General features: G+C 56.4%; 9 protein-coding genes and 1 non-coding gene across 10 annotated transcripts; 3 read left to right on the forward strand and 7 right to left on the reverse strand.

Moving 5' to 3' along the window:
• Window positions 1-840: 840 nt before the first annotated feature.
• On the reverse strand, window positions 841-3,397 carry CONPUDRAFT_164267 (uncharacterized protein). Its single transcript, XM_007768912.1, has 11 exons — window positions 3,049-3,397; window positions 2,945-2,980; window positions 2,697-2,874; window positions 2,550-2,647; window positions 2,245-2,482; window positions 2,161-2,192; window positions 1,684-2,103; window positions 1,473-1,612; window positions 1,333-1,413; window positions 1,022-1,238; window positions 841-951 (listed from the first exon to the last, which is right to left on the reverse strand). The coding sequence occupies exons 1-11, from the start codon at window positions 3,291-3,293 to the stop codon at window positions 936-938; spliced, it is 1,701 nt and encodes a 566-aa protein (XP_007767102.1). The 5' UTR covers window positions 3,294-3,397; the 3' UTR covers window positions 841-935.
• A 2,197-nt stretch (window positions 3,398-5,594) lies between these two features.
• Window positions 5,595-7,917, forward strand: CONPUDRAFT_164268 (uncharacterized protein). The gene has a single exon (XM_007768913.1). The coding sequence runs from the start codon at window positions 5,918-5,920 to the stop codon at window positions 7,781-7,783; it is 1,866 nt and encodes a 621-aa protein (XP_007767103.1). The 5' UTR covers window positions 5,595-5,917; the 3' UTR covers window positions 7,784-7,917.
• A 668-nt stretch (window positions 7,918-8,585) lies between these two features.
• Window positions 8,586-12,304, reverse strand: CONPUDRAFT_164271 (mannose-6-phosphate isomerase). Its single transcript, XM_007768914.1, has 4 exons — window positions 11,847-12,304; window positions 11,543-11,789; window positions 10,994-11,473; window positions 8,586-10,809 (listed from the first exon to the last, which is right to left on the reverse strand). The coding sequence occupies exons 1-4, from the start codon at window positions 11,991-11,993 to the stop codon at window positions 10,391-10,393; spliced, it is 1,293 nt and encodes a 430-aa protein (XP_007767104.1). The 5' UTR covers window positions 11,994-12,304; the 3' UTR covers window positions 8,586-10,390.
• A 686-nt stretch (window positions 12,305-12,990) lies between these two features.
• On the forward strand, window positions 12,991-14,471 carry CONPUDRAFT_81298 (carbohydrate-binding module family 12 protein). The gene is made up of 6 exons (XM_007768367.1): window positions 12,991-13,134; window positions 13,197-13,234; window positions 13,292-13,835; window positions 13,906-13,973; window positions 14,032-14,271; window positions 14,336-14,471. The coding sequence occupies exons 1-6, from the start codon at window positions 13,074-13,076 to the stop codon at window positions 14,363-14,365; spliced, it is 981 nt and encodes a 326-aa protein (XP_007766557.1). The 5' UTR covers window positions 12,991-13,073; the 3' UTR covers window positions 14,366-14,471.
• A 268-nt stretch (window positions 14,472-14,739) lies between these two features.
• CONPUDRAFT_t43 lies at window positions 14,740-14,811 on the forward strand. Its single transcript has one exon. It is a non-coding gene; the product is annotated as a tRNA-Met (tRNA).
• Window positions 14,812-14,894: 83 nt separating this feature from the next.
• CONPUDRAFT_102026 (WD40 repeat-like protein) lies at window positions 14,895-16,806 on the reverse strand. Its single transcript, XM_007768915.1, has 4 exons — window positions 16,751-16,806; window positions 16,277-16,698; window positions 15,581-16,166; window positions 14,895-15,464 (listed from the first exon to the last, which is right to left on the reverse strand). The coding sequence occupies exons 1-4, from the start codon at window positions 16,785-16,787 to the stop codon at window positions 15,163-15,165; spliced, it is 1,347 nt and encodes a 448-aa protein (XP_007767105.1). The 5' UTR covers window positions 16,788-16,806; the 3' UTR covers window positions 14,895-15,162.
• A 169-nt stretch (window positions 16,807-16,975) lies between these two features.
• CONPUDRAFT_81299 (uncharacterized protein) lies at window positions 16,976-18,111 on the reverse strand. Its single transcript, XM_007768368.1, has 4 exons — window positions 17,975-18,111; window positions 17,728-17,914; window positions 17,571-17,670; window positions 16,976-17,496 (listed from the first exon to the last, which is right to left on the reverse strand). The coding sequence occupies exons 1-4, from the start codon at window positions 18,023-18,025 to the stop codon at window positions 17,376-17,378; spliced, it is 459 nt and encodes a 152-aa protein (XP_007766558.1). The 5' UTR covers window positions 18,026-18,111; the 3' UTR covers window positions 16,976-17,375.
• A 455-nt stretch (window positions 18,112-18,566) lies between these two features.
• CONPUDRAFT_102032 (UPF0041-domain-containing protein) lies at window positions 18,567-20,329 on the reverse strand. Its single transcript, XM_007768916.1, has 5 exons — window positions 20,183-20,329; window positions 19,970-20,080; window positions 19,837-19,910; window positions 19,730-19,782; window positions 18,567-19,678 (listed from the first exon to the last, which is right to left on the reverse strand). Exons 1-5 carry the CDS (start codon window positions 20,244-20,246, stop codon window positions 19,642-19,644), a joined length of 339 nt encoding a protein of 112 aa, XP_007767106.1. The 5' UTR covers window positions 20,247-20,329; the 3' UTR covers window positions 18,567-19,641.
• Window positions 20,330-21,516: 1,187 nt separating this feature from the next.
• Window positions 21,517-23,392, reverse strand: CONPUDRAFT_136384 (palmitoyl-protein thioesterase). The gene is made up of 3 exons (XM_007768917.1): window positions 23,120-23,392; window positions 22,770-23,060; window positions 21,517-22,718 (listed from the first exon to the last, which is right to left on the reverse strand). Exons 1-3 carry the CDS (start codon window positions 23,339-23,341, stop codon window positions 22,260-22,262), a joined length of 972 nt encoding a protein of 323 aa, XP_007767107.1. The 5' UTR covers window positions 23,342-23,392; the 3' UTR covers window positions 21,517-22,259.
• Window positions 23,393-23,702: 310 nt separating this feature from the next.
• CONPUDRAFT_136385 (uncharacterized protein) lies at window positions 23,703-25,294 on the reverse strand (the record flags this gene model as incomplete). The annotated part of the gene is made up of 3 exons (XM_007768918.1): window positions 25,224-25,294; window positions 23,795-25,160; window positions 23,703-23,773 (listed from the first exon to the last, which is right to left on the reverse strand). Exons 2-3 carry the CDS (start codon window positions 24,903-24,905, stop codon window positions 23,703-23,705), a joined length of 1,182 nt encoding a protein of 393 aa, XP_007767108.1. The 5' UTR covers window positions 24,906-25,160; window positions 25,224-25,294.
• Window positions 25,295-25,351: the final 57 nt, after the last annotated feature.

The following is a 25,351-nucleotide window of genomic DNA, read 5'->3' on the forward strand; positions in this document are numbered from 1 at the left end:
TCGCTTCCTAACCCCGCACTTTGTGGCCAGCCAATGACAGGTGTCAGCGGAGTTGTCAATGTTATCCTCAACCGCGTCTATGCCCCGCGTCTACAGACGGCCTGGTCCGAAAGTAGGTCAAGCCTTGCTCTAGAAAAAAAAAACTGAGCGGCGCCGTCATGAGCGTCGAAGGATAGCGTTCGAGTGGCAAAGTTGAAACTCACGACGTCTTCAAAGCTAAGACCAAGAAAGAATCGTCTATAACTGCGTAAGTCGCATGGCACGGAACGTGTTCCGTATTGTTCATTCGGCTATCTCGAACAAACAAGGATCTCAGTCTGTCCAAGAGACAAGAACGCGTTTGCAACGAGTAACCACACAGATGTAGCCTCGAACCAGGCGCTCCTTTCTCGGAGTAGCTGGCCCTAGATCGGGGGCGTCAAAGAGCTCCGCCAAAAAAGGAGCCGCTGGTGCGAGATTACAACGCAAACACTGACAGAGTTCATGATTAGGAATTGAAGAAGTCGCCAACGCGGAAGCGGTCCGGAATCAAGCTCAGCTCGCAGTAGGCCCTCTCCACCTACTATAAGTATATGACCAACGCGTCCAACGCGGACGCAAGACAACTCTCTCTGAGTTCAGGTCGTCGGAACAGGGAGGGCAGAGTAGTCTCAGTCCGAGGTCCGGACCAGAGCTTCGTGGGAGACATGATGCTTAGTTCAGGGCCGGTTTGTCCAACGTGCGTGCTTGGTATTACTGGTACTCCAACGGGTTACGCGCTCTTGAGGCGCTCAGGGGGCGCTCAGGGTGGACAGTGGAACGACAAACAGTGTTCACGATCGAGACATGGCATCAACAGCCATAAAACCCATTACATTATGAATAAGGCAACAGCCAACGGTATCCTATCCTATACACTCCCAATCCCGACACTCCAATCCCCAAGATCCGAGGTATCAAGCAAGCAGCCCCCTTCCCAGTCAAAAAAAAAGGCAATCATTCAACATCACTCATCACACACCACGAAAAAAAAACGACTCACGCAATAGCAGCAGTCTGCAACGTCGACAAAAACCCACATATCAGCGCAGACGTAGCGTTGCGCGTGATCGTCTTGCCCTGCGAGGGCGCGAGCGCGGTCAGCACGCCGATCTGGATGCCGAGCGAGCCGAGGTTCGCGAACCCGCACAGCGAGTACGACGCGATCGTGTACCCGCGGTAGGAGAGCGGGGTGGCGCTTGCTTTGATCGCCTCGAGGGCTATTTTTTTTTAAAAAAAAAAATTATACAATAAGGAAATCAAGGCGATGTGGTGAGGATGTGGCGGGCAGGCACGGGTGGGCGGAACGCGTACCCTTGAATGCGACAAACTCGTTTTCAATCAGCCGTGTGGCGAGCAGCTGCGACACGGTGAGGATCTCGTTGCGGGGGACACCTGTGTGACGCCCAGATGAGCGACTGCTCTAGCGCGTGCAAACGACGGCCAACGCATACCGAGGAAGAAAGTGACCGGGTAGAAGATGTACCCGAGGACGAGCTGCAGCGTGAGCGCATGAATGCCGAATCCCCGGCCGACCCACGTCAGCACGCCGTTGACGACAGCGACGAGCGACAAGATCGTCAGCACATTCGCACTGGAGCGCACCCCCATCAGCACGCGGACCACATCAAGCACGCGCGAACGCGCGATAGCAAACACACCCACATCATCTGCCCCGCGATATGCAGCCCGAACCACGCGCCCCGCGAGAACGCATGCAGCGCATTCGACGGCCTATCCTTGTCGTTCTCCGAGCCGCGGTCGACGATGACCTGCCCGCGCGTGACGGGCTCGTCGACCTCGGGCATGCGCAGCTTGCTGATCGCGATCGACGCCGGGATGCTCATCACCGAGGACGTGACGAGGTTCTGCGCGGGAACGCCCATGGAGATGTACGCGCTCAGGACGGAGCCCGAGATCGTCGAGAAGCCCGACGTCATGACGAGGTGTATCTCCGAGGGCGTCATGAGCTCGACGAACGGCTTCACGAGGCACGCGGACTCGCCCTGGCCGATCCAGGGCGAGGCGGAGGCGACGACGGCTTCGGCGCCCGAGACGTTCATTGTTTTGAAGAAGAACCAGGCGCTGGGGAATCATGTCAATGTTAACAACAGAATTCGTAGTTGAAAGGCAAATACGTACAAGTTCTTAATGATCCATTGCATGACTCCGAGCTATAAAGGTACAATGAGTAAACAATACGAAAGGAAGATGCATACAACTCACATAGTACAGCATCTGGACGGTCGCGACGAAGAAGATAATCGCGGACAGCGTGTTAACGAAGAAGAAATTCTGCGCAATAACCTCGCTATCAAAGAAAAACGCAGCGCCGACATACGCCTGCGTCAAAAAGTCGAACGCGAGGTCGGCGATGTACGTAAATAGCTTCAAGCCGGCGCCGGTCTTCATAACGAACAGCGCGATGACCTGCTGCATGAACAACCCCACGATGACCGTAGGCCTTGAAAATCGCATCGCATTCCCAAGTCACAACCACATCATCCGCCAGAACGTCGAATGAGACTCACCACGGCACCGCAGCCCTGTTCGTCGAGCTCGCATAGAAGCAGCACTGGAACACGAAGATGCCGAGGATAGAGATAACACGGTCTCCATAGGCCGTGCCCTGTGGCGCACTCGGTCATACGGGAACAACGGGTACGACGGATGCTTACAGCGGGCAGGGGAAAGCCGAACGCGGAGCCAAAGATGATGCCGAGCAGGCAGAGCCAGCCGATGGTGAGGCGCAGGGGGCGCGGGAGCTTGTACCATGGCTCCTGGACGAGCGGCATCCATACAGCGGAGACGGGCCGCGAGATGACCGAGGCGGGGATGAAGCGGAAGAGGATGACCCTGGATGCGTGTGCGGGTTCCGGTCAGCGGGCGGGGGTTTTATTATGACGACGGAGACATGGTGACCCACAAGAGGAAGAACCAAGCGAAGATGGTCTGGACGAGCCTTGGATATCGATAGGTGTCAGAATTCAGCACGGTTCATCATGACGCAGAGAGATATTCAGAACGCACCATCTGCCCCTAGTTGCCTTCAAAATGGTTGCGGATATCCACCAGCCTAGGACGAGAGCGGCGAGCGCGACGAGGACGATGACGCGCATCTTCTTGCGGAGGGCGTCCATCTTGCCGGTCTTGGACTCCTCTTCGTCTTCGGGAGAGCCGTTGTTCTCCTCGACGTCGGCAGGGTGCTTTTCCTTCTCCTTGGAGTAGGACGACCCAGAGGGCTTGCGCTGAACGACCTGCTCAACCTCGGACATGGCGTGTCAGAGGGAGGATGAAGGATGAGTGAAGGGCAGCGACGGGGCTGACGCCGAGGGGCGCAGTGGGCAGCAATCGAGGCAAAGCGGGTGGATAATGGACTGGATCAAGTTTTTATATGATTTGTGTGGAGGAGCGGGTACTATGCATATGGACGCGGGGAACCACGCGGTTCTCATAACCGGGCGACGAGATAAGCTGTCAAACCGCAACGTCCTCAGGCCCCGTTTCCTCCTTAGCATCAGGCCACCATCACTCGCTCTCTCGCATATCGTTGCTCTATCTCTGTCTCAAGCCGCGGGCGACTGGAATGCCACAAGATATGTCATATCAGCACAAGCGTGTCTCCATGTCGCCTCTTACTTACCTCCGACTGCGACCTGAGCGCACGCGACCAACTGCAAACGATAAGCACCGCCCAGTGAACTTTATATTTGGAACGATTGCGGGAGAGGATCCGGCCTTCTAACCTTCTGCAGTGCCCCGATACTGGTTCCGTCTGCGACTTGGAGACTGGAGGTCTTGTAGCCGTTGGAAAGTGACACATTAATCTGGACTCAGAACTGTGCCAGAACTGTGCCCTGTTTGCCTCCGGATTCGGTTCTTCGTGATTTTCCTCCTGCACGCCTGTTTGTACTGAGGACTGCATATGCCAAGGTATGTACTGTGATTCACCGTCAGAATAGACAGACTTTTGTGCAACGCGTGTGGAATATTTTTCCTTCGCCCAACTTGCTTAAATTTAGGTTTGAGATATCCTTGGTATGCGATCTACCTTACAAAAAATCGCTGAGTGAAGAAAGCATAGGGTGCATGTGCAATGCACGAATCAGTGTTTTAGGCCGAATACCGTCAGAATAGACAGTCCGCGCGGGTGGTGATTATCCATATTAGGCAGGCCGTCCACCATAGCCGGTCTCAAAAAGGAAAGTCAGGGCGTTATCACTGAGCCGAAATCGCCGTTACAGCGGCTATACACAGGGGGAGTAGCCCAATAAGTTCTCAGAATTTATTGTGGAAATATTGTGGATGCAATATAATGAAATTTTGCCAGGACAGCGAGACTTATTTTGGAACTTACGAAGGACGCATTTTGAATAAATTTTGGCGATTCACACTTGACACAGCAGCTACGCCATACGGAGGGGTCCACCTAATTTCGGTCCATTCGGTCCATTCGGTCATAATCGGTCAAGTAGGTTTATTACCATACTTGGACGGTCGCCTCCGAAGCACCTAAGTCTCTCCGCCAAGCGAGCCAGACCGTGTCACGTGACAGCTCCTAAATCGCCAGCCCCTTGCCATTTTTGGGCCTCCCGGAGGCTGAACCCCTCGGGAGCTTCTCTGCTCGCCTCCGGCTCGCCAACCCCTCCGTATGACCTATCTGCCCTTGACACGGCCAATTTGGTCACAAAAGATAATTTAATCAGAATATCTCCCCGCTAAGTACCAAATAAGTCTCGCTTTTCCTGCAAAACAAAGTTAAAATACGTCTTCAATATTTCCACCATAAGTCCCGAGAACTTATCGGGCTATTCCCGCTGTGTATAAGATTATGGCAAGGCTCGAGAGGACACTCTGTCATCGTTCCGACATATTGAGAGTTGTCGCCTTTTGCAGCGTCCAAAATTGCTTCAACGAAGGGTAAAGATGTCATTACAACATACAATAGCTCTATCATCCACACTGTGTCGCATGTTCACAGCTGGTTATCCGCCGAAGCTAAGAAATTTTTTACAACACCCTGTTTTTCATGCTTTGAGGCTTGCAGCTTCACATCCAGACATTCCCTCGCCAATCGCATGTTCAGGCATAAATTACAGCATATTCTCGTAATTACCATGAATTTAGTTCGAATGATTTGCCAAGGAAACGGGCACAAAAGCGAGTTGTCTATTCTGACGGTGGTGTCTACTCTGACGGTGAATCACAGTACCTATGCACAAGCATCCGCCCATCAAGAAATGATCTTTAGTCGAGAATCTGGTTGCAATCCTTCGCGAGCAGCACAAGGTCCGAATGTCAGAAAAGTGCCGAGTCTACGGATAGGGGCTTCGGCCAGCTCAGCTTCAAGCATGTACTCTCCAACGGAACATCCTTCTATTCCACTTTTCGTCTGCTCACCTTGCAATGGGTCAAAAGGGATTACGATAGTTAACTAGAAGCATTGGTTATCATTATGAGACTAAAAAGCGTTGGATGTCTTCGGGGCAACACAAGTTCACACAACACTAGCGATTCAGACACCGCGCGCATCACCGGAATTACAAGTGCTCTCCTTCCTTCGCAACTCCTTCATCCGCAACGGCTATGGTCGACGTCCACCTCTCGTCAACCTCAACCATGGTAAAAACTCTGGCGGTACAATGGTGGGCTGTAGCACGAGAAATCGCATCCTCTTTTTCGGCGGCGACGTCTCTCGCGATCTTGGTATGTTTGGAAGGAATGCTGAAGGCACGGCACCGCTGGTTCGACTTTCGCCATTGCCCGTCCGTCAGCCTTCTGGGTGCCAGCCGCTCAGCGCTCAGTTCAAACGACTCGACCTCTTCGCACAGACTATCCTATCCAAACATCCTAGTATCTTTTCTTTGTCTCTGAGCCCCCGTACAAGACGCCTCCCCTCATGGTCTCCACCGGCCTGCACCCGGACGCCCACCAGCTGCAACCTCCGAACCATCGTGGCAGGTTCATGCGCGTCAGGCTTCGCGACGCTAACGGTACCGCGCCCTCGGGTCCTAGCCAGCTCGCGTCGAGTCCATCCTACGCTAGCTTGTCTACGGACACTTCGAACAGCTCTCCAGGACCGCAGCCGCTCTCCGCGACTTCTCCTCCCTCGAGCACGCTTCCACACCCCGCCGACTCAAGCTCTAGCCCAAGTCCGCCCGTGCCCAGCGGATATCAGCCTGATGATCCCAACCAAATAGGAGCCTCTGCCATCGTCATCGTCGTCCTCGCCGCTGTTCTCTTGGCTGCTGTCGTCGGCTCCCAGCTATACAGAAGGAAAGGCAACGGCGCGACCGCCGCTTCCCTCAGGTGCTGCCTCGCCCGCCCTAAGCCCTTTCCTCCACATGCACCCCCCGCCGATTCCGATTCAAAGGAGCTCAAGGCCCCGAACTCAAAGACCCTTTCTCCGACGACGACAGCTGTCCCCTCCTCAGCTAGCATCACCAGTAGCCCCTTATCGGCCGCTCCAAACACACCGACACCGACGCCCCCAGCGGCGCGGGACATCTTCCACCACCAGTCCGCGTCCACGAGGCGCTCGGACTCGGCCGCGTCTCTCCTACGCAAAAAAGCCGCGTCGCTCTTGCCGGGCAGCCGCTTCACGGAGGTCGAGGACAGCGTCTCGCACACGATCACGCTGCGCGCGCTGCAGGCTGCGAACCCGTCTAGCTGGACGACGGCCTCGTCGTGTCTCTCGGAGGCGCAGTACTTGAACTTCCACGACGGCGATGATGATTTCTGTGTCGTGGGCTTTGGGACTGCTGCTGCTGCTGCTGCTGGTGTTGGTGTTGATGTTGATATCGCCACTACTGCTGGGAGCCCCCGGCCGCACGAACGAACGGGGAGCCAGACGGCCAGCGAGATCGCAGTTCGCCTTGGGCAGGCGTTCCACGCGACTACATCGGCTTCTTTGTCTTCTTCGTCTACGACTGCGTCTGGGTCGCTGGAGGGCGACATTCAGCCCGAGCCCCACTCGAGCCTGAGCAGGCCTTCGCACGAGGGCTCGCGGCGGGGGTCGTTCCTGAGCATGTGCACGCAGGAGCTCGACGACCGCGGTATGGACCGGGCGGAGGCCGGGGACACACCGTGGACGCTGCCGGCGCTTGATCGGACGTACTTTGGCACGGAGCGCGAAGAGGCGGATGGATCGTTCGTCTCTACGCTCGAAGGCGAGCCGCCGACTCCGCGGACGCTCGTGGGCCATCCTACTCCCCGCTATCATCATCACCGTCTTTCTACGGCTGAGAACTCGCCTCGAACACTCGGATACGACTCGCCCTCGGCACGCACGTTCGTCCAGCCGACGTCGCCTTCGCCCTCTGGCGGAGGCGGTGGTAGCGGCAGCGGCATGAGCCCGAGCAAGTCCATAAGCCACATCTCGTTCGGCATGGACTCGTGGGACGGCGGCCACTCCGCCGAGAACGAGAACGACGACTGCGCGTCGACGCGCGACGCCGTGGTGCTGTACGAGTTCAAGCGCGCGCAGACGCGCAGCGTGCAGCTCCAAGCCGAGCGCGCGCACCTCGTCTCTGTCGGCTCGCCCGACCGTACCCAAGCTACGGACGGCGACAGCAGCGTTGGCCTGCTCTCGGTGTCGCCGCCCTCCGGTGCTAGGGAGCCGAGCTCGGATCTGTTGGATGCGCTGGAGACGGGCGGCGGCGGGGGTGTTAGCGTCTTTAGGGAGTGTATGTCTTCCGGGACGTTGACGTCTAGCTTCAGTCTGGGCGACTTTCCGCTGCCGCCGACGCGTATTCCGACGATGTGAATTTTGGTGGCTGGTTCTGGATGGTTCGTCCGTATTTTTTTTTGCCTTTTCTTCAGACCACATGCACGAGCGCCGATCGTTCCTACATCTACTATACCATTTACATGCCAGTGTGATACTACTGTTTCTTTTACGTGTCCCGATGCCAACGTATCTTCTGGTTCTTTGGTCCCTTGATATGATGCTGGCGATGCTGTGTGTTTTTCTTCTCATGGTAAAGGGTTTTGAGGAGTCCGACTCGGATTCGGATTACGCCGTTGACGCCTCTATTTATATGCCCTAGGTCATCCGGATTCTCTGGTTTGCCTTTGCTGTGAGTCTCCTTCTGAACGTCTTGTACGCTAGATTTTTATGTGATAGAAAGCCCTTTCCTACTAGGTTCCATGACGAGTACAAGTGACTCTCCGAATCGTGTGTCGCCATCTAAACCTTTACTCCCAGATGTCCTCGAGCACATCTTCCAGCACTGCGTCGACCTCGCACACACCGACAGCGCCCCGCACCACACCTGCACCATCCGCTGCCTCTCCTGGACCACAGCAACCCACGTCTGCGCCCTCTGGCGCTCCACCGCGCTCGCCTGCCCCTCACTGTGGACGCACCTCGTGCTCGACCACCCGCACTGGGCCCCGGAGATGCTCAGGCGCGCGAAGCACGCGCCGCTCGTCGTCCGCTCCAAGGTGCACGCGCACATCCGCAACGCGGGGTTCTCGTGGACGCACCCCGCGGATGCGCTCGCGCATGTGGCGCACGCGGGCGAGGTGGTGCTCGTGGGCGCGTCGGCGGCGGAGATGTGGGAGCTGTCTAAGGCGATGACGCGGGGACTGCCGCAGCCGCAGCCGCAGCCGCAGCCGCAGCCTGGCTTCGGGGACTTGGGCCGGTACGAAGGCGAAGACGAGGAGGCCCAGGGAGCGAGAGCGATTACTGATAAGGTGGAGGCGCCGATGCTGCACACGCTGATGCTCTCGATGCGGCAGATCCAGGGCCGGTTCGAGGACCACCCCGTCGCGTGTCTCCCGACGCACCTCCTGCGCGGTGCGGCGCCGAACCTGCGCAGCCTCTCGCTGAGGGGGTGCGCGGTCGACTGGCCTCGTCTGCGCCTGGAACGTCTGACGCGGCTCGACATCGACGAGGTCCCGCCTTCGTCGCATCCGACGATGTACATACTCCTCACGATGCTGTCAAGGATGCCGCTGCTGGAGGCGCTCGCGCTGCACAAGACGCTTTTCCTGTCTGCCGTGGAAGATCCAGATCCGCTTTGGAGTGTCCTGGGGAATCAGCGGGACAACGGGGCTAGTGGCGATCCGCTGCCCTCTGTGGCCCTTCCGCGGCTCAGGGAGATCAGCCTGAAGGGCTCAGTTGCGCAGTGTACACAACTCGTATCGCATCTCCGGCTCTGTGCGCCGCTCGTGCACGTCGATCTGCACTACGAACACTCTTACTCACCCCAGCAGGACTTTTCCCTCCTTCACCAGCTGCTGCAGCACATGCGTGTATAAAACGGACCTTCAAACACAAGTTCCGGTTCCCCCGAGAACGAATCGGCCTTACGGACGGGACCCGTCTCGGAAATAACGGAACCTGCGTTTCCCCCGGCTAGATTCATATCCACACTCAGCCTCCTCGTACACCCCGATGCAGACATGCGTCCCGCCTTCTCGTTCTCCGCATGGCCACACACCACTACATCAGCCCAGCGCACACTATTCGACCACCTCGTCTCCGCTGGTGGCAGCCGGCGTCACCGTCCAACCCCACCCGAGCTCCAGCCCGACTCGCTGCGCCCCGTGTTCTCTCTGATCTACACATTGCCCCAGCACGCACTCACGACCATCGCCAGCGCCGCGGACACCACATTCGCGCTCGCCGGCGTCGTGCGCGCGGGCATCACCGGCGGCGGCGGCGGCGGCGGGCTTCCCGCGCTCGCGCTCACGGCGCTGCTTGCGCATATGGACGGGCTGCGCGCGTTCAGGCTCGCAGCCGGGCGCACGGACGACCTCGTCGCGGCTCTGTCGCCTTCGAGTCAAGAAACGCACTCGCGTCGGTGCTGCCCAGGGGACTCAGATTTGATGATACCTGGACCGCCAACAGAGGAGAAGCACTGGAGCGTCAAGGCGGACGAGGGGCCAGGGTGCACGCTTGAGGAACACCGACGCACCAAACCCGGTCGGCCGGCGCTCGCGGAGGGCATCCTGGAGCGGGCACAGCGCACGCACCGTGTCGAGCCGCTGTATCTGGAGGTGCGCAAGTGCGCGGGGTTCAACCCGCACGAGTGGAGAGCGTTCGACTCGGTCGTGGCGCCACATGTTATCCACTTCTGATTTATTGGGGATTTTTTGATATCATCATTCCATGTTGATTGCGTTGCCCGCGAGCTTTGCACTGTTGAGATTCGACCGAGTGTCCACGTGGAAAAGAGGTCGGGGTAAGGTATTAAACTCCCCTCGATAAAAGTGTCGATGAATGATGATACAAAATACATAAACTAAAACCAGTAACCTCCATCTGCCTGCCTGCCTGTCTGCCTGTCTGCCTGTCTGCCTGAAGACACCGACTCCTCCCCTCCCTCTTCTATCGATCTGGTCACCTCACCACCCCTGCCCAGCTCTATACCTCCACAAACGCGCGGTACACCACCAGCGTCCCATACCTCGCGCTAAAGTTCACCGGCGTACCCGCCCCAATAAAGATAACGTTCCCCGAATGCAGATCCAGCGACTTCTGGCCCTCCCACTCGACCGCGCCCGCGCCCTCGACGACGATCGCGATCGACGGCCCCGCGATCGCGCGGTGCGCCTCGGGCTCGCCCGGCGCGAGCGTCGTCTGCAGCACGGTGAAGTCCGGCACCGGCGGGTCGTAGCACAGCGTGGCGTGCGCGCCGGCGAACGGCGTGGGCTGGACCATGTGCTTGGACACGGCCGAGGGCGCGTATGTGAGCACGGAAACGAGGTTGGGCACGTCCCGCATTTTGGGGGTCAGGCCGGCGCGGATGACGTTGTCTGAGTTGGCCATGCATTCCATGATGTCTGTTTGGATTCATCGTGCGTGTGCGAAGTAGTTCCGTGGACGTGTGTTGTGGTGATGAGGAACGGTGATTAAGAGGCGCGAGGTGAATGTGCGAGGTGACGCGAGATAAGATGAGATGAAGTGGAGGTGGAGTTGATGAGCGATGTGAGATGGTGATCAAAGTGAAACGAAACATCCACGCACCTCCAGACACATACGCATGTGGCTCCCCAGCGCCCAGGAAGATCGCCTCGCCCGGTGCCATCGTCACATAGTTAAGCACAAACACACAAAACACCCCAATGTCGCCCGGAAACTGCTCGTTCAGCGTCAGCACCAGCTCGCGCACGCACTCCTCCACGGCCTCGAGCGCGCCACCCGCCACCGCACCGCCTGCGACGGACGCGGTCTCGTACCGTGCGACGAGCTTGGCAAGCTGCGGCTGGAACTCGTCGGCGTCGGCGGTCATGAGGGCGGCGAAAAGGTCGCGGAGAAGCTTCTTTTGGTCGGCCTCGGGCGAGGATGGGGTGAGCAGCAGGAAGGGCTGGGAGATGGCGGGCGGGATGAGCGCGGCGAACTCGGGTACGGCGTGGAGGTAGGCCTGGATGGAGGGGAGGGGCATGAACCCGCAGAGCGCCTTGAACGGCGTGAGGGCGAGTGCCATCTCGGGCTTGTGATTAGGATCTGGAAATGAAAGGTGAGGAGTGAGAAGGGTATCTTGCCAGTTACACTCAGGGGTCGACATATGCGTACCTTTGTAGATGTCGGGCTCGGTGGCGTGCAGCTGCTCGGACGTCTCCTTGTCTGGGTGGGTCTGGATGCTGAGTGCTTTCTCGATGGCGAGGACCTTGAAGAGGAAGGGTAGGTTGCCGTCCTTGGTGTCGAAGCGGGTCGAGACGGATTTGCCGATTAGCTGTGGGTAGTGGGCGAGGAACTGAGGGAGGGTGTTGCTTGAGCCAATCACGCCAGAGGGCGACTTGGTGTGAGTGCCCATCCATAGCTACAGGGAGCGTCGTTTTAGTGAGCGAGCAGGCAGTAACACGGAGAAAAGACGGACCTCGGCATATGGAGTAGACTGCTTGACGGTAAAGCCCGGAATGCCCGCCCCGGCAGATAGCTGGGCAACCTTGGAGTCGTCGCCGACCTTGCCCCAGTCATACGACTGGCTGGTTGGTGCGATGCGGAAGACGGGGTCGACGGCCATGGAAGGGACTTGACTGGTAGGGTAGGTTAGACGTAAAAAGGGACTGGTGCAGGCTAGAGACGATGATAATGTAGATGATGTGGGTGTAAGTTTAAGGGGTTACACTGCTCTTGGGCCGAATCGATAAGATCGCGGAGGAGGTGGAGTGAATGTTAAAGCGGACTGGCGGACACGACCACGACCAGGCGTGTACCCGACGTCGCATTTATGTACCATCACCATCGATGGCCATGGGAGCCGGGCTGCTGAGGAAATCTTGAGAGCGTCGACTTCAGCAATCTTTGTCTTGATTGTCAATCGGCGTCATCGACATCACAGGTGATGCCACCAAGTTGTCGGCTCGGACGCTCGCTGCTGCCTCCTGCTCAGGGTCGCATAAACTCCGTGCCACACATCCATCCTCCTCAAACTTACATCATGATAGCAGGATCTACCTGCTCGTGAGATGTGACACTCGCCTTCACATCGCCGCATACATAGAGTCTCTAAGCTAAGTTAACCATGCGAGGTGCCGGAAACGAAGAGCAAGGTGTCCATGTCAAGGTCCTCACAACCCTGGGTCCAACGGTTATCGAGATGGAATCATTGCCCGTCCAGGTAAACCCCTCTACGTCGCACGTCAGCCGGGCACACAATCCAATGCCATCCGTCCCTACATCCGCTTCAAGTTGTGCTTCCTGTCACATTCAATCGAAAACGAGGCTGGGGACACAGCATGTCATCATGCCGGCACTCTGCAGTCTTGGTCGTAGCAACTGCGCAGGCTTTGGGGGTCCTTGATGCAGATAATCGATTTGCATCGTGACATCTTGGCTTCCCTTCTGGAGCACTGACAAGGGCATGGCACATTAATCCTGTGTCCGGTGGAATCTAGGGACCGGTTCCATGGGTTTCGCGGAGGCTGGACACCTACGCGAGTGGGAGATCTAATGGAGACTGCCGGAATGTGAATGGGTTCCAAGTCATGGCACTGGCATATAAGATGGAGTGCTGCAGCGCGAGGGTTCCTCCAGTCTCGTTGCAGGTTTCGCTCAACCACATCTTCTGTTCATTTTCATTTAGTCCACTATTATCATCACCATGCCTCAGTATTGGGAACCCGGCACTCAGTACAACTATGGCGACGAGGTCTCCTACAATGGTGGGTGGCTACCAGCGATGCATCCTCGCACTGTAAATTCAACGCGATCTCCATCTTGACAGGCCACAACTACAAGATCATCCAGCCTCACCGATCCCAGGTACGCTGATCTTGCTGATATGCGCGCACATAGACCCTGATCATCGACCGCACGCAGGGCGACTGGACTCCCGACGTGACCCCCGCCCTCTGGGGCCGCATGCAAGACGGCGACCAGGGCTACGGTGGCGGCGGCGGCAACGACGAGAAATCCGGCGGCTACCAGCCGTCGTACAACCAGGCGCCCCCACAGGCGCCCCAGTTCGCGCCGCAGCCCTCGGAGACGCAGGAGCACCCGACGGAGGAGGAGAAGGAGAAGCACTGGTACGACCTCGACGACCACCGCAAGAAGCAGCTCGAGGTCGGCGGCGGGCTGCTCGCGGGCATCGCCGCGCTCGGCGCGGGCTACGTCGCGTACAAGGAGCACGGCAAGCACGAGGACGAGAAGAAGGCGCACGTGTGGGCGCTAAACAACTGGCTGCGCGACGCGCAGGCGCGCACCCAGGCGTACTACAATGGGCAGACGCAGGGCCCGGTGACGTGGATCTATACGGAGGGGAAGAATATCCCGCCGAATGCGATTGCTGGTGGGCAGGAGACGTACGATCGCGAGGGGCAGCAGATTCTGTACATCTCCAGAGCGTACTACGAGGGCGGCCTGCGTGAGTGTCGCGCTTTCGCGTATCCGATCGTTAGCGATCTACCGGCTGATCTATCTTGATGCCATTATAGTCGTCGGCAAGGCTTCGTCCGTCTTCAAGCTCGGCGCTGTCGTCGGCTTTGAGCACGAGGAGATCCACGTGCGTCTCCTAGTCCGATCGTCCGCTAGACGTCCCTGCTGACGCTTGACTTCACCAGCTCGACAAGTACGAGATCCTCGTCGGGGACCCAAAGGCGGTCAGGTGGGTGAACGTCGAGGGCGAGCTGAACGTGCAGTACCTCGGCGCACGCCCGGTCGAGGGCGGCAAGGAGCCTAACGGCACGCCGATCTACATCGCCAAAGCATACCACAAGAACGCGGAGCACCCCGGCAAGGCGTCCCCCGCCTACGGCGACGGGTGCTTCATCCCCTTCGGCAACAAGGAGGTCAAAGTTAGCGTAAGTACTTTGCCTGATTATATCGGTGGGATGACGCGATGGCTGACGACAATGTGTTCTGCAGAGCTACCAGGTGCTTTGCTACAACTACTAAGTAAACAAATTGGATCGCTCTGTATGATAAAAGGACATTGTAGTTTGTACTTTAGAAAATGAAAGCATTGTTATCGGCCTGTATCGTTGACTCGCTATCTTGGTCTGGTCATGATCGATGCCCGTTTTGGTGCGGTTCCCTGGCGGATCAGCGGAATGGCAGATAGGTTGACGAGTGTAGGAAACTACCGAATCTGGGTCGCACCCTGGTGGCACGAACAATGTCGGCTCTACCTGGACGGCTTCGAGCCAGAATCCCTGATCTGGCATAACGCAACAGGACTTTGTCTTCATCAGTTGCAGTAGCTTGCAGCGCAGAGAGATAAGGGCTGACCAGATAAAGGATATATATGCACGTATGGAACATATTATCATAGCAACATGGCGCAGTGGAAGCGCGCGGGGCTCATAACCCCGAGGTCACTCGATCGAAACGAGTTGTTGCTAACTTCTATTTTTCTTTTTGTCTGCCTCATCACCCTCGAGCTCGATTCAATTCAGCCTCCTTATTCCGCATTTTCTTTCAGATTGCCTTGTTAAATTTTGTATCATCAATGTCATACTGCAAAACATATGTGGGTATAGACGTCACCCTACGCATTCAATCAGTCAAGGCTATAACTCGAGGCAAAAGTTCTCTACAAGCGTGCCAGAGGTTTAGCGTTTAGCAAAAAAGGACATTAAATGTGGGCTCTAGTCAGGACTTGGGGCACCCCACCGTTCATCTCACTCTCGACATTTTCTCTTCCTAAGCCCTTGCCTCTTTCCGTCTTCCTCCCTCCCGTCTCTCGTCCTCTCTCACACCTTAAGCGCCTTGATCGACTTGCCGCTCGCGAGCGCGAGCCACTCGCCCGGCGGCGTGATATGGCCCGTATTCATCGTCATCGTCGGGATCTGCGGTGACCACGCGAGGTTCGTGACCTCGCCCTGCGCGGAGTACGCCATCACCGGGTCCGTGATCACGCGCTTCTTCACGTCGGGGCGGGGCGAGTTGAGCCGCGAGGAGCCGCCGCCTCCGCCGCTGCCGCTCGGGTTCCGCGGCGAGGTCGCGTTTTGGGTGTACCCGGCGAGGTCCCAGAGAAGGACTTGGCAGTCGTCGCCTGTGACAGAAGAAAGTTCACATAGTGAGCGTTAGCGGGATCGGCCACGATGAAGCGGACATAATGAAATGACGATGAACGCGCTGGTGCGGGAGAGGAGGGAGGGGTATGCGCACCTGCGGTAGCGAGCAGCGGGTTCTCGGGCGAGCTCCAGCCCATCGCATTCACCTGCGCGCGGTGCCCGCGCAGCTCCATGACGGGCATGCCCGGGCTGCGCATGTCGAGGATCTGGATATCGGATCCGTCCATGTGGAACGTGGACATGTAGTTCGAGTCCGCGGGGTTGAACGCGATCCTCAGCAGCGGCGAGCTCGCCAGCTTCCCGCTTCCCCCCGCGCCGCCTCCACCACTACCACTGCCAGCACCGCCGCTGGCAGACTGCGCCGCGGCCGCCGCCGCGGCGCCCTTGGGCGCGGGCGTCTCGTACAGGATCGTGGAGTGCTCGAGCGAGCGGAGGTCGAACGCGCGGAGGGAGCCGTCTGCGCCGACGGAGACGAAGATGTCCGTCGAGCCGGGCAGCCACGCGACGTCGTACACCTCGCGATCGTGCGCGATGAGCTGTGTGATCGCCGTCGTCGTCTCGATGTTCCACACCGTGCACGTCGTGTCGATGCTCGACGTCACCACCAGCGCCGGCGCCTTCTCGTTCCACGAGAAGCTCGTCAGCGGCGCGCTCGCCGACTGGTTCTGCACCTTGGATTGCTGCGCGTTCCCGAGCACAAAGCACAAATATGAGTACGAGTGTGATCAGATGGGGGTATGCAGCTGGGGTAGGATAGATGGAAAGGAAAGAGATGTGATAGAGAACGCACCCCCGATAACGCCGTCTTGAGACTCAACCTGTGCCCTCCCGCCGTCGGCTGCCGCCCAACATACGCCGACCCCGCCGTGGGCGCGTCTCCATTGTACTCCCACACCCTCAGCGCGTCCGCCGTCGTCGCGAGCAGCTCCGTCGACGGGTGCTTGCCCGACCACTGGTACCCGCTCGTGCTCGCGGGCTGCCACTGCAGGCTCGTCGCCGGGTAGCCGTGCCCCGCCTCGGTGAGCGTGACGAAGTCCGGGTAGTCGGTGTAGTCGTCCTCGACGAGCACGCGCTCGTCCTGCAGGCCCACGACCGCGATCCTGTTGCGGTAGTCTTCGGAGAACGAGGCTATCCCTAATCGAAAGGCTGATCGTGCGCGTGATTGGTGACCCGGGGCAACCGACTTGCACCAGTCAAGGGCATGGACAGGCCCTGACGACGTCTAGATGAGCATCACGGCCGAGTCGTTAGCGTATATGCTTACAGGGGGCTTCATACTGAAGCAGCGTTGTTTGCGTCATGAGCAAAGGTGTGGAATCATGTGTATGGTTGTTTGCTGAGCAACCTTGCGATTCCCCATACAATAATATAAGCCTTTATGTGGTCTAGTTTGCAAGGCTGTTCCATCAACCGCTGACCTCGGAACATTTCCTGTTGCGGGGGCTTTTCTCAACTCGACATTTGCTCATCGTCTTTCACACCAAAACATGGCTTCTTGGCACAATATATAGCAGCGAACCCGAAGGTATATAGTACATGATCAAATGAATATCTACGAGACGGAGAAATCGAGTGTGTCGCAGCGGCAGTAAGGTAAGAGAGTTCGTGGTGTTACAATGCGATGGTCGATGTGAGGCGATGTCGGATGGAACGGTGGTGACGATAGCAGTAAGAAAGCAAGAGGATAAGAGGGCAGTGAGGTCGATGGTGTCACAGGAAGGGGGAATGTAAGAGGTCGGCCATCGCAAAGTGCCAATATCGAGCAGTCAGTGAGTTATATCGAGGCCCAATTTTTTTGCTGTTGTGTTAGAGGCTTTAAAATTAGCGCAATAAAGAGGAATAAGAAAGCCAGCTCGTTCGCGGACGGAGGTTTGAGTCGGGTTACCAGTCTACTCGGAGTCGACCTGAGATATAGCGCCGCATTGTTCGCAGAAGCTCCACATTGTCCGGGTACCGTCGAGACCGGCTGAGCAAGCGACACGAAGTTTGGGTATTTGATTGCAGCTGGTCCTAGAGAAACAACGACAGAGATGAGCAACGCGTCCAAAAACCACTTCATAAATAAAAACGCGTCAAATACCTACCCGTGATGAGTGAAGGAGCTGACAGGCTGGAGCAGGCCAACGGTCAAGGAATCATAGCCGCTCTGAGAGGCATTGCCAGCGTTATACCGGGGGAACAAAGCTAAGGGATGCTCGCTTATGAGTCGAAACATTATATGAATGAGGTCATAGAACTTACGCGACGCGAAGTCAATGCCGTCGGACGAAGCTGAGGACACGCTCGTAGTGCTAGCCGAAGACGAGAGACGAATGTGGTGGTTGTCGGCAAGAGTATACATGTCCGCGTCAGAAGAAGAGTCAGACATGGCGACATCGTAGTCAGGCTCGTAAGCAGGGAAGGGAATCATTTTTTGCTGCTTCGAGACCTGGTGGATGTATGCATGAGCACGCTGTATAGGAGCATGTGGCTGAGGCATATAGCGTACCTGGGGAGCAACATCCTCGGAGTCGAGATCAAACTTGCGCTTCATGGCCATGGTGAAGGAGTATGAGTGGGGGTACAAGGGACAAGCTGAGGCAACTTTTTGGAGAGGGAGGTATGCGGCGAGAACGAGATGGGACTGAGGAGGGAGTGATCCACCGGTTCCTGCTCGGTCTTATAATGGACGAGTTTGAACCTATTTGTCCACGCTCGCGGAGCTCGAAATCAATCGGAGCGGATAAATGGTCCCAAGCATTTCCTTTTGGAGTGTGCTCCGGTGCATGCCGACGCCCGCCGATTGGCTGACAAGAGATGAACCCCAGTTTCACGTTGCCTGTTATGGTAAATTTGATCGAAGGAGTTCTCAGGAGGTTTGTCAGGGAATAAAACTCGAGTAACAGGGATTGCTTCCGTCACGCTTGTCGAGACCGCCGGGTGTCACGCCTGTGGCCAGGGCGGGTTCGTCGTGGAAAGATTGGAAGCAGGTCCTTTTGTGGCCAGTTGCGGCACACAGGAAGTCCCCGGAAGTACGGCCTCGCGAGAATCCGAGGGCTCTGACGACACGTCCATTCATTCGCGATCACTTCGCATTCCCAGCACAGAACAAAACACCAAAGGCGCTACACCGTCAACGTACCAGCTGTGAACCTGTCAACCTCCAGTCCACAGCGGGCAAGCGCGCAGAACTTTCGCAGCTTACACTAGCTCACACCACAGCTCAGGCGAGCGCTATGGACATGGACCCGTCGGATATCCCGCTCCCGCCCATCCTCGACCCCCTGCTCGACTACCTCGCAGACGCCCTCCCCAGTCCAGCCTACTCCCTCCTCGTCCGCTTCCTCTCCCATGCCCTCGCTCTCGTCACCGCTGGTGTATCGCTTACGTCCTCCCTGATATCCTCCAGGCCCTGGGAGTGGGACGCCCAAACCGTCATACCCCCACTCATCACCTTCCTCGCCGCCTACCTCGCCCTCCTCAGCCTCTACCGCACCACCTCATGGATGGTGCGCACCCTCTTCTGGTTCCTCAAGTGGGGCAGCATCTTCGGCTTCTTCGTCGGCTTTGCCGGGTACATCGCAGGCAACCAGGGCGGCAACGACCTCGGCCTGGGCCCCAGCGGGATTTTCGGCGCTGTCGGCGGCCTGCTCGCCGAGCTGCTCAACGTACCGGGTACCCAGCGAGGAGGCGGCAATCGCAATGGTGTTGGGGGAAACTACGCGCCACGTCAATCTACGCGCCAGACGCGCTCCAAGAGCAAGGCCCAGCGCGAACGCAAATCGAGGCCCAAGCCGTGGGAGTCATTCGAGGAGCACCGCGATTGGCAGTACCGCGAGAACGCGGCGGCGGGCGACCAGGGGGACGCAGCCCAGCAGATAATCTCGGATATCGCGGGCGCCGCGACCAAGGTGCTGCTAGATGGAGGATGGTGGGACACCGCAAAGGGCCTTTTTGCGGGGCGCAATAGCGGCAATGGCGACGCCGATTCAGATACGCAAGAGAACGAGGGGAGCAGAAGCTCTAGGTCACGGTGACATCTCTGGGATATTTATGGGTTGAATGTAATGTCGAGCCATGTGTTGAATTTTAATAGCGATGTATTATAATCAGAACGACTCCGTAGAACAAGGTATGGATACGAATAAAGAAGGGCAGCATCTCGGTTCGTGTCTTTTACACCTTGTTGGCTTCTGGGTTGTTGAATCGGTGGCTAGTCGGTTGCGTTAACCGACAAAAACTTTATAGACGTCAAGCTACTCACTTTGCGATACGAGCAAGTTGACTCAATCCCGTCGCGCCGACAAAGAAGTTGACCTGCAGGAACAGTGAGAACCGTCACAGACACCACCCGACGATGTGGAGACTCACCGCAGCCAAACTGTAGTTCACCGGCGTGATGACCAGCGAATAGCGCACCCAGATGAAACCCGTTGCAGCCAGAGCTAATCAGAATGATCCCATAAGCACAAGAACAAAGCGACTTGGAATAGAAGCTACGCACCGACGTTCTGCGACACACTCAGCTTGTCTGCCGGTCGAGAGAGGTCCTTGACGCCAGCAGCGACGAGGCACCACTTCATCATCGGAGCCCAGAAGAACACCGTCTTAGGACCTGTAGAAAACTAGCATAAGTTCCTCATCCTCTCTCAAGAACCGCTCAAACACATGGTTTTGGCTTTGGGAGCCACCGGCGGAAGCCGTAATGAGCACACACCTGCGGGGTGGTTCATGAACGCCTGGAACTTCGAGGCGCCGGCTGAGGCTGCTGCTCCGGACATCTTGATAGAGTTTTAGAAGGAGAAGGGGGAAAAGATTGAGTGGGGAGGGGAACGGTTTCTGTCTGACTCGTACGGTGAGAGCGTACTCTGACTGGGGTGCGCGAGGAAGAAATGGAGGCCAAAGATAAACAAATGTTGGGGGTAAGCGTGATGACACCGACGTCGCTTCGGCACCTCTGCCCCGAAATCGGCTTCGTGCTCCAGCTTGCTCAGCCCCCTTTCCCATGACCTCCCATGACACTCGCCCTGGACGTCATGGGATTCGTTCTGACATGCTTTGTTTACAGTTGACAGAACTCGACAAATACAAACATTCTGTGGGTGACAGTGCTTTTCAGATGACCACTCTCTCTCAACAGTACTTGACCGATCTGTCCAAGTTACTGGCATGGCGCCATGTCAGAGTAGTGCCTAACCAACAATACCTCGTATGCCTCCTACGTATCTCTGTTGGCTCACTCGACCTCTTGTGGATGCTTCGGGAAAACTTAGAAAGCGCGTCCTTTGATTGCCACTGAGTTGCCAGGAGATTTAGGACCAATCGAACAGTCTCCGCCGATACCTGCCATGCTCCTCCTACGGCCAGTGCTAAAAACAGCCCCCCACCATCAGGTACGCAAGTCCAAGACGACAAGCGTCACCTTCGGCATGTTTCGGACTTGCCTGATGTTTCGAGCCGTTATCAAGACATAAAATAGCGCGCCATTGACAAGGCACTGTGACCCTCGCACTGGCACTCTGATAGCACCGCCATGGCGCTCGCCACTATAATGCCAAACGACACCAAGACCAAGACTGAGACAATCGCGGAGAGACCTCTCGACGAGGGCTTCTATGACTTGAACGCGGATGAGGTTGCTTTTTATAAGGCACAGACGGGTATCAGCGACGAAGATGAGCTGAAGAGGCATATTATAGACGTACAGGCCGAGGCTTATCAGGCGAGTGGACAACTTCTGCCCGAGATCTTCATTCGTTGACAGGGAATACTAGGTTTTCCCTTATGGGTGCATCAGGTCTTTCGGGTTCACCTCGTGAGTTCGATCCATGCCTATACATCCTTGCAAACTTTGATAAATTGGACTTTCCTTCGCGCAACTTAGCCTTAAGATATCAGGTTTGCCTGCCTATGACCATGTGCTGAAGCTAGGCCGCGAGCGTAAGGGCGCTATACTCCTGGACATCGGTTGTTGCTGTAGGTGTCCTGCACAATAAGCTGACTTCTACGCGAAAGCTGACTAGCGTTGTCAGTCGGAAACGACCTGAGAAGGGCCGTCGCAGATGGCTTTCCGAAGGAGAACATACTCGGATCCGACATACATTCAGGTAAGGCCCCATCCTCCTCTCCCCACCAAACCACTGGATGCTCAGCATCCTCAGAGTTCTGGGAGCTCGGATACAAGCTTTTCAAAGACACAAAGGACACATTCCCAGCCCCTTTCGTCCCCGCAGACGCATTCGACGACTCCAAACTCAAAGCGGTGGACCCGCTGTACGAGCCCCAGGCCGTACCATCTCCGGCACCAGACTTGTCCTCGCTCACCTCGCTCAACCTCCTCCGAGGGCACGTCTCAGCCATCCACGCCTCCGCGTTCTTCCACCTCTTCAACGAAGAGCAGCAGCTGGACCTCGCGAGGCGCCTCGCGGGGCTGCTCAGCCCCGAACCTGGCTCGATCATCTTCGGCGCCCACGGAGGCAGAGAGGTGAAGGGGCACAGGGACTACGAGTCGAGGGGCGGGCGGCGGATGTTCTGCCACGGCCCCGAGAGCTGGAAGGAGCTCTGGGACGGGACGGTCTTCAAGCGGGGGACGGTGGAGGTGGAGGCGTTCTTGTTCGAGAACGCGAGGCGGCACCGCGCCAATGGGTATGATAATATTCCGCCGGGCTCGAAGGCGCTCACGTTGGTGTGGTCTGTGAAACGTCTGTAGGAGCTAGCGAGAAAGCAAGATGATATGTCGCAATGATATAAATATGAATGATGTACAAAAGTCACAATTATAGAAATAACATACACTACAAAAGGCCACCAACGTACTCGGCGAATATGTCCTCCCAGCATCCAGTCAAGTCCATATGCTCACCCTCACATGTGCTGAACGTGACAGCGCCGCGCTCATCTAACGCCCGAAGGCCAATCCAGTCCTCCTGATAGAGAGGCTGTTCCTCCATGCCTATGATCTCGCGGTTGTCGTCAACTCGCGACGGGCGAGGTCCTCCGAGGGGAACCTGTTCAGTACTCTGGTAAAGCGAGGTGTCTGACGGCGCCTGCGAGCCGAACCACGAGCTCTCCTTCGGCACGACCGTTCTGTCCTTCTCGAACTTGACGAGCACGAGGTTGCTCAGCGTGCTGAAGTTGTCTGCGTACGTCCCGTTGCGCTCGCTCGGCAGCAGCACCTCGTTGTTGATGTCCGCGAGGAACTTGCTGGATGTAACATACAGCGGCAGCTGGTTGGGGTCTCGGAAGTATTGCGCCTGCAGCGGACGTCATTGTGAGATTGAAGGAGTCTTGAAACCGAATCGTACCTGCACCAAGTTCTCCTGCACCCACTCATTGTACACCCCACCCTTTGTCGCCCGCCGCGCAATTTGGCAGAGTAGGTCGTATGCACTGCATACTGGCAAGTCCGAGATCCCCATATGTTGCGATCCAAACGTGACGAGATTGTTCACCGGAGGCTCGTTATAACGCTCGATGTAAGCCCGCAAGAACTGGCCACCCTGAGAGAATCCGACGGCATCGAATCCTTGACTGAGCTCTGAGATGTTCGCAAGCTGAGAGGCGGCGAGCGCGACTTGTTCATTGACGTTGCCGTACTAGTCAGCACCGTAAGATTCAGCACATCAAGTCTACCAATGACCACCGAGACACTCACAAATCCTGCCTGTTTGTCCTCCTTCGAATCCTCGTTCATGCGAATCAAGTGGACGAAGATGCCTGGGTGCATCTTCTTGACCTCCTCCTGAACACGGGTCATACCCGCCGAATCGTAGGTGTCGCCCAGGCCGTGCCATATAACAAGTGGTCGCACGTTCCTCGTGGGCGCCGCTACTGCGAAACATAGCAAGCTCGCAATATATGCGGCGATGAACAGCATGGTGGTGGTCGTGGGGTAAGAAGGGAAGTTTGGAACAACGCTCAGATCTCGCCCAAGAATCTAGCTGGTTGCGCTCACGCGTTTGACGTTGGTCAGATTTTCAGACTGCTTTCCTGAAGGAGGAATAATAGCCCCTAATGATATGTTGCAGTCTCGGACTCCAAACGGACTATAGATGCTGTACACCATCCTATCGCTGAAGACCGACTCGGATATACGTCTAATCTATAACTATGGGAATCGTTGCAAGATTCGGCGAAAATTGCCGTTACTAGCTTTTATATATTTAATTTTCTATACAGAATATAAGACTCCAACCCAATGAAAAGGGCCAAGCTCGCTCCAGGCAGTAATCACTTCGTTAGGGACATACCAGAGTCCCGTCCCACAACTCTTCCATCGCAACGAACGTGTACGTGGGCGCGGCCTTAGCTGAAGGCCGGGGAAGGTGACAACGCCTCCCGCTAGCGTTCCTCCAAAAGTTCTCATACTGATGCTTGCAGGAGAGCAATTTGAGGAATTTCTCAACCTCTTCCCACTTTTTCTCGTATTTGTCCGCGTTCTCGCGAGCCGGCAAATCTGCTGATTTCCAACAGTAAATTGCACTAAGGCGGGGAAAGATGTGGGAGAGGTACGAAGCGACGTAGAAAGGATCCTTGATAGGCGAGTCGTCGATGGAGATGCCAGTGACCAACATATTAGCGGGTATGCTGGGCGAGGGTAAATTCCGATGTACAGTGGCATCGAGGACGATTTCGAGATTTTCCAGTTCCGGACAATGCTGCACAAGAGAAGCCAAGCCCCATAGCGAGATCTTTTGGTTGTCGAGCCAGCCCTCGTAGCCCGTGATTGCTAGGGAGCGAAGCTTGGGCCAAGCCCGTGCCATGGCCTCAATATCATCGTCGTCGAGCGAAAACGTCATCATCGTCCAGATAACCAGCTTCTCTAGCTTCGCAAATGATAACAATGGGCGAAGAATTGACATAGTTATGGGAGACACGTCGGAGTCCCGCACTTGTGTTCCTATGCTTTTATTGCAGCCGATGATAGATATAACAGACAATTCGCTGGGGTTAATGTGTGAATGTAAGGTGTCGAAAAAGGCAGCTAGTTGCTGAACGGTATATGAAGACGTCACGCATAAGAGCTCGCGAAGTCGAGGTAAGTAGCCAATTCGGTCAAAGAACTCTTGGTGGGAATCCATTGGTCGACTCAAGAGAGAGCATTGGGTCAAAGAAGGAAACTTGGAGTTAACCTTGTTTACTACTTTTTCCTTGCGCTTTTGGGACGCGGATTTCTTCGCTGAGCTAGGCTGAGACAGTTTGAGAGGAGGAACGAAACGGATTCTCTTCAGGTAAGGAAGTTCGGCAACGGCGGAGAGCCCATTGAAGGACAGTTGTCCGCATGAGAGTCCCTCTATGGTCCTCATGGATGGTAGGACTTCCTGCAAAGCAGTGCTTAACATCGATGAATCGTCTTCAGATTTCTCGGATACAGAGAACTGTTGCAGGGACGGACAAGAAGCGGCGATAACCGGCAGCAGAGGAAAGATGACCGCTGTCATCTGGGCCAGCCTCAGCAGGCGTAAGTTTGGCCCCAAGAGATGTCGAATAAATGGACCATGAAGCTGTCCATCAGACCAGTCTAGTCTTTGAAGGTTGGGCAACAGAGGCGATTGAGGGGATAAGCAGGCAGCTTCATACGTTGATACAGTAATGGTGACGTTGCTATCGGTAGCGGGTCCAGCTATTTCTCTTATGCGCCAGGTATGACGGTTGAAAATAGCCCAGTCGCTTGCTGTTAATGGTCTAGTAAATTGCTTCGATGAAGAATTGGAAAGTAAGCAGGGACCGAAAGGCAAAAGGTTAACTATATGACGTACAAAAACATTGTCTTCCAAAGTCCAGCAGCTGGGAGGGAGGAACTTCAAAACCGATTCAATGCCTATAAACCTTTCGTAGAGAGCGTCCAAGGAAGGCTCATAGAAGGCTTTGCAAACTTGCGCAAGCG

This window comes from Coniophora puteana (genome assembly GCF_000271625.1).
Source record: "Coniophora puteana RWD-64-598 SS2 unplaced genomic scaffold CONPUscaffold_4, whole genome shotgun sequence".
In the NCBI taxonomy this organism is placed as follows: domain Eukaryota; kingdom Fungi; phylum Basidiomycota; class Agaricomycetes; order Boletales; family Coniophoraceae; genus Coniophora; species Coniophora puteana.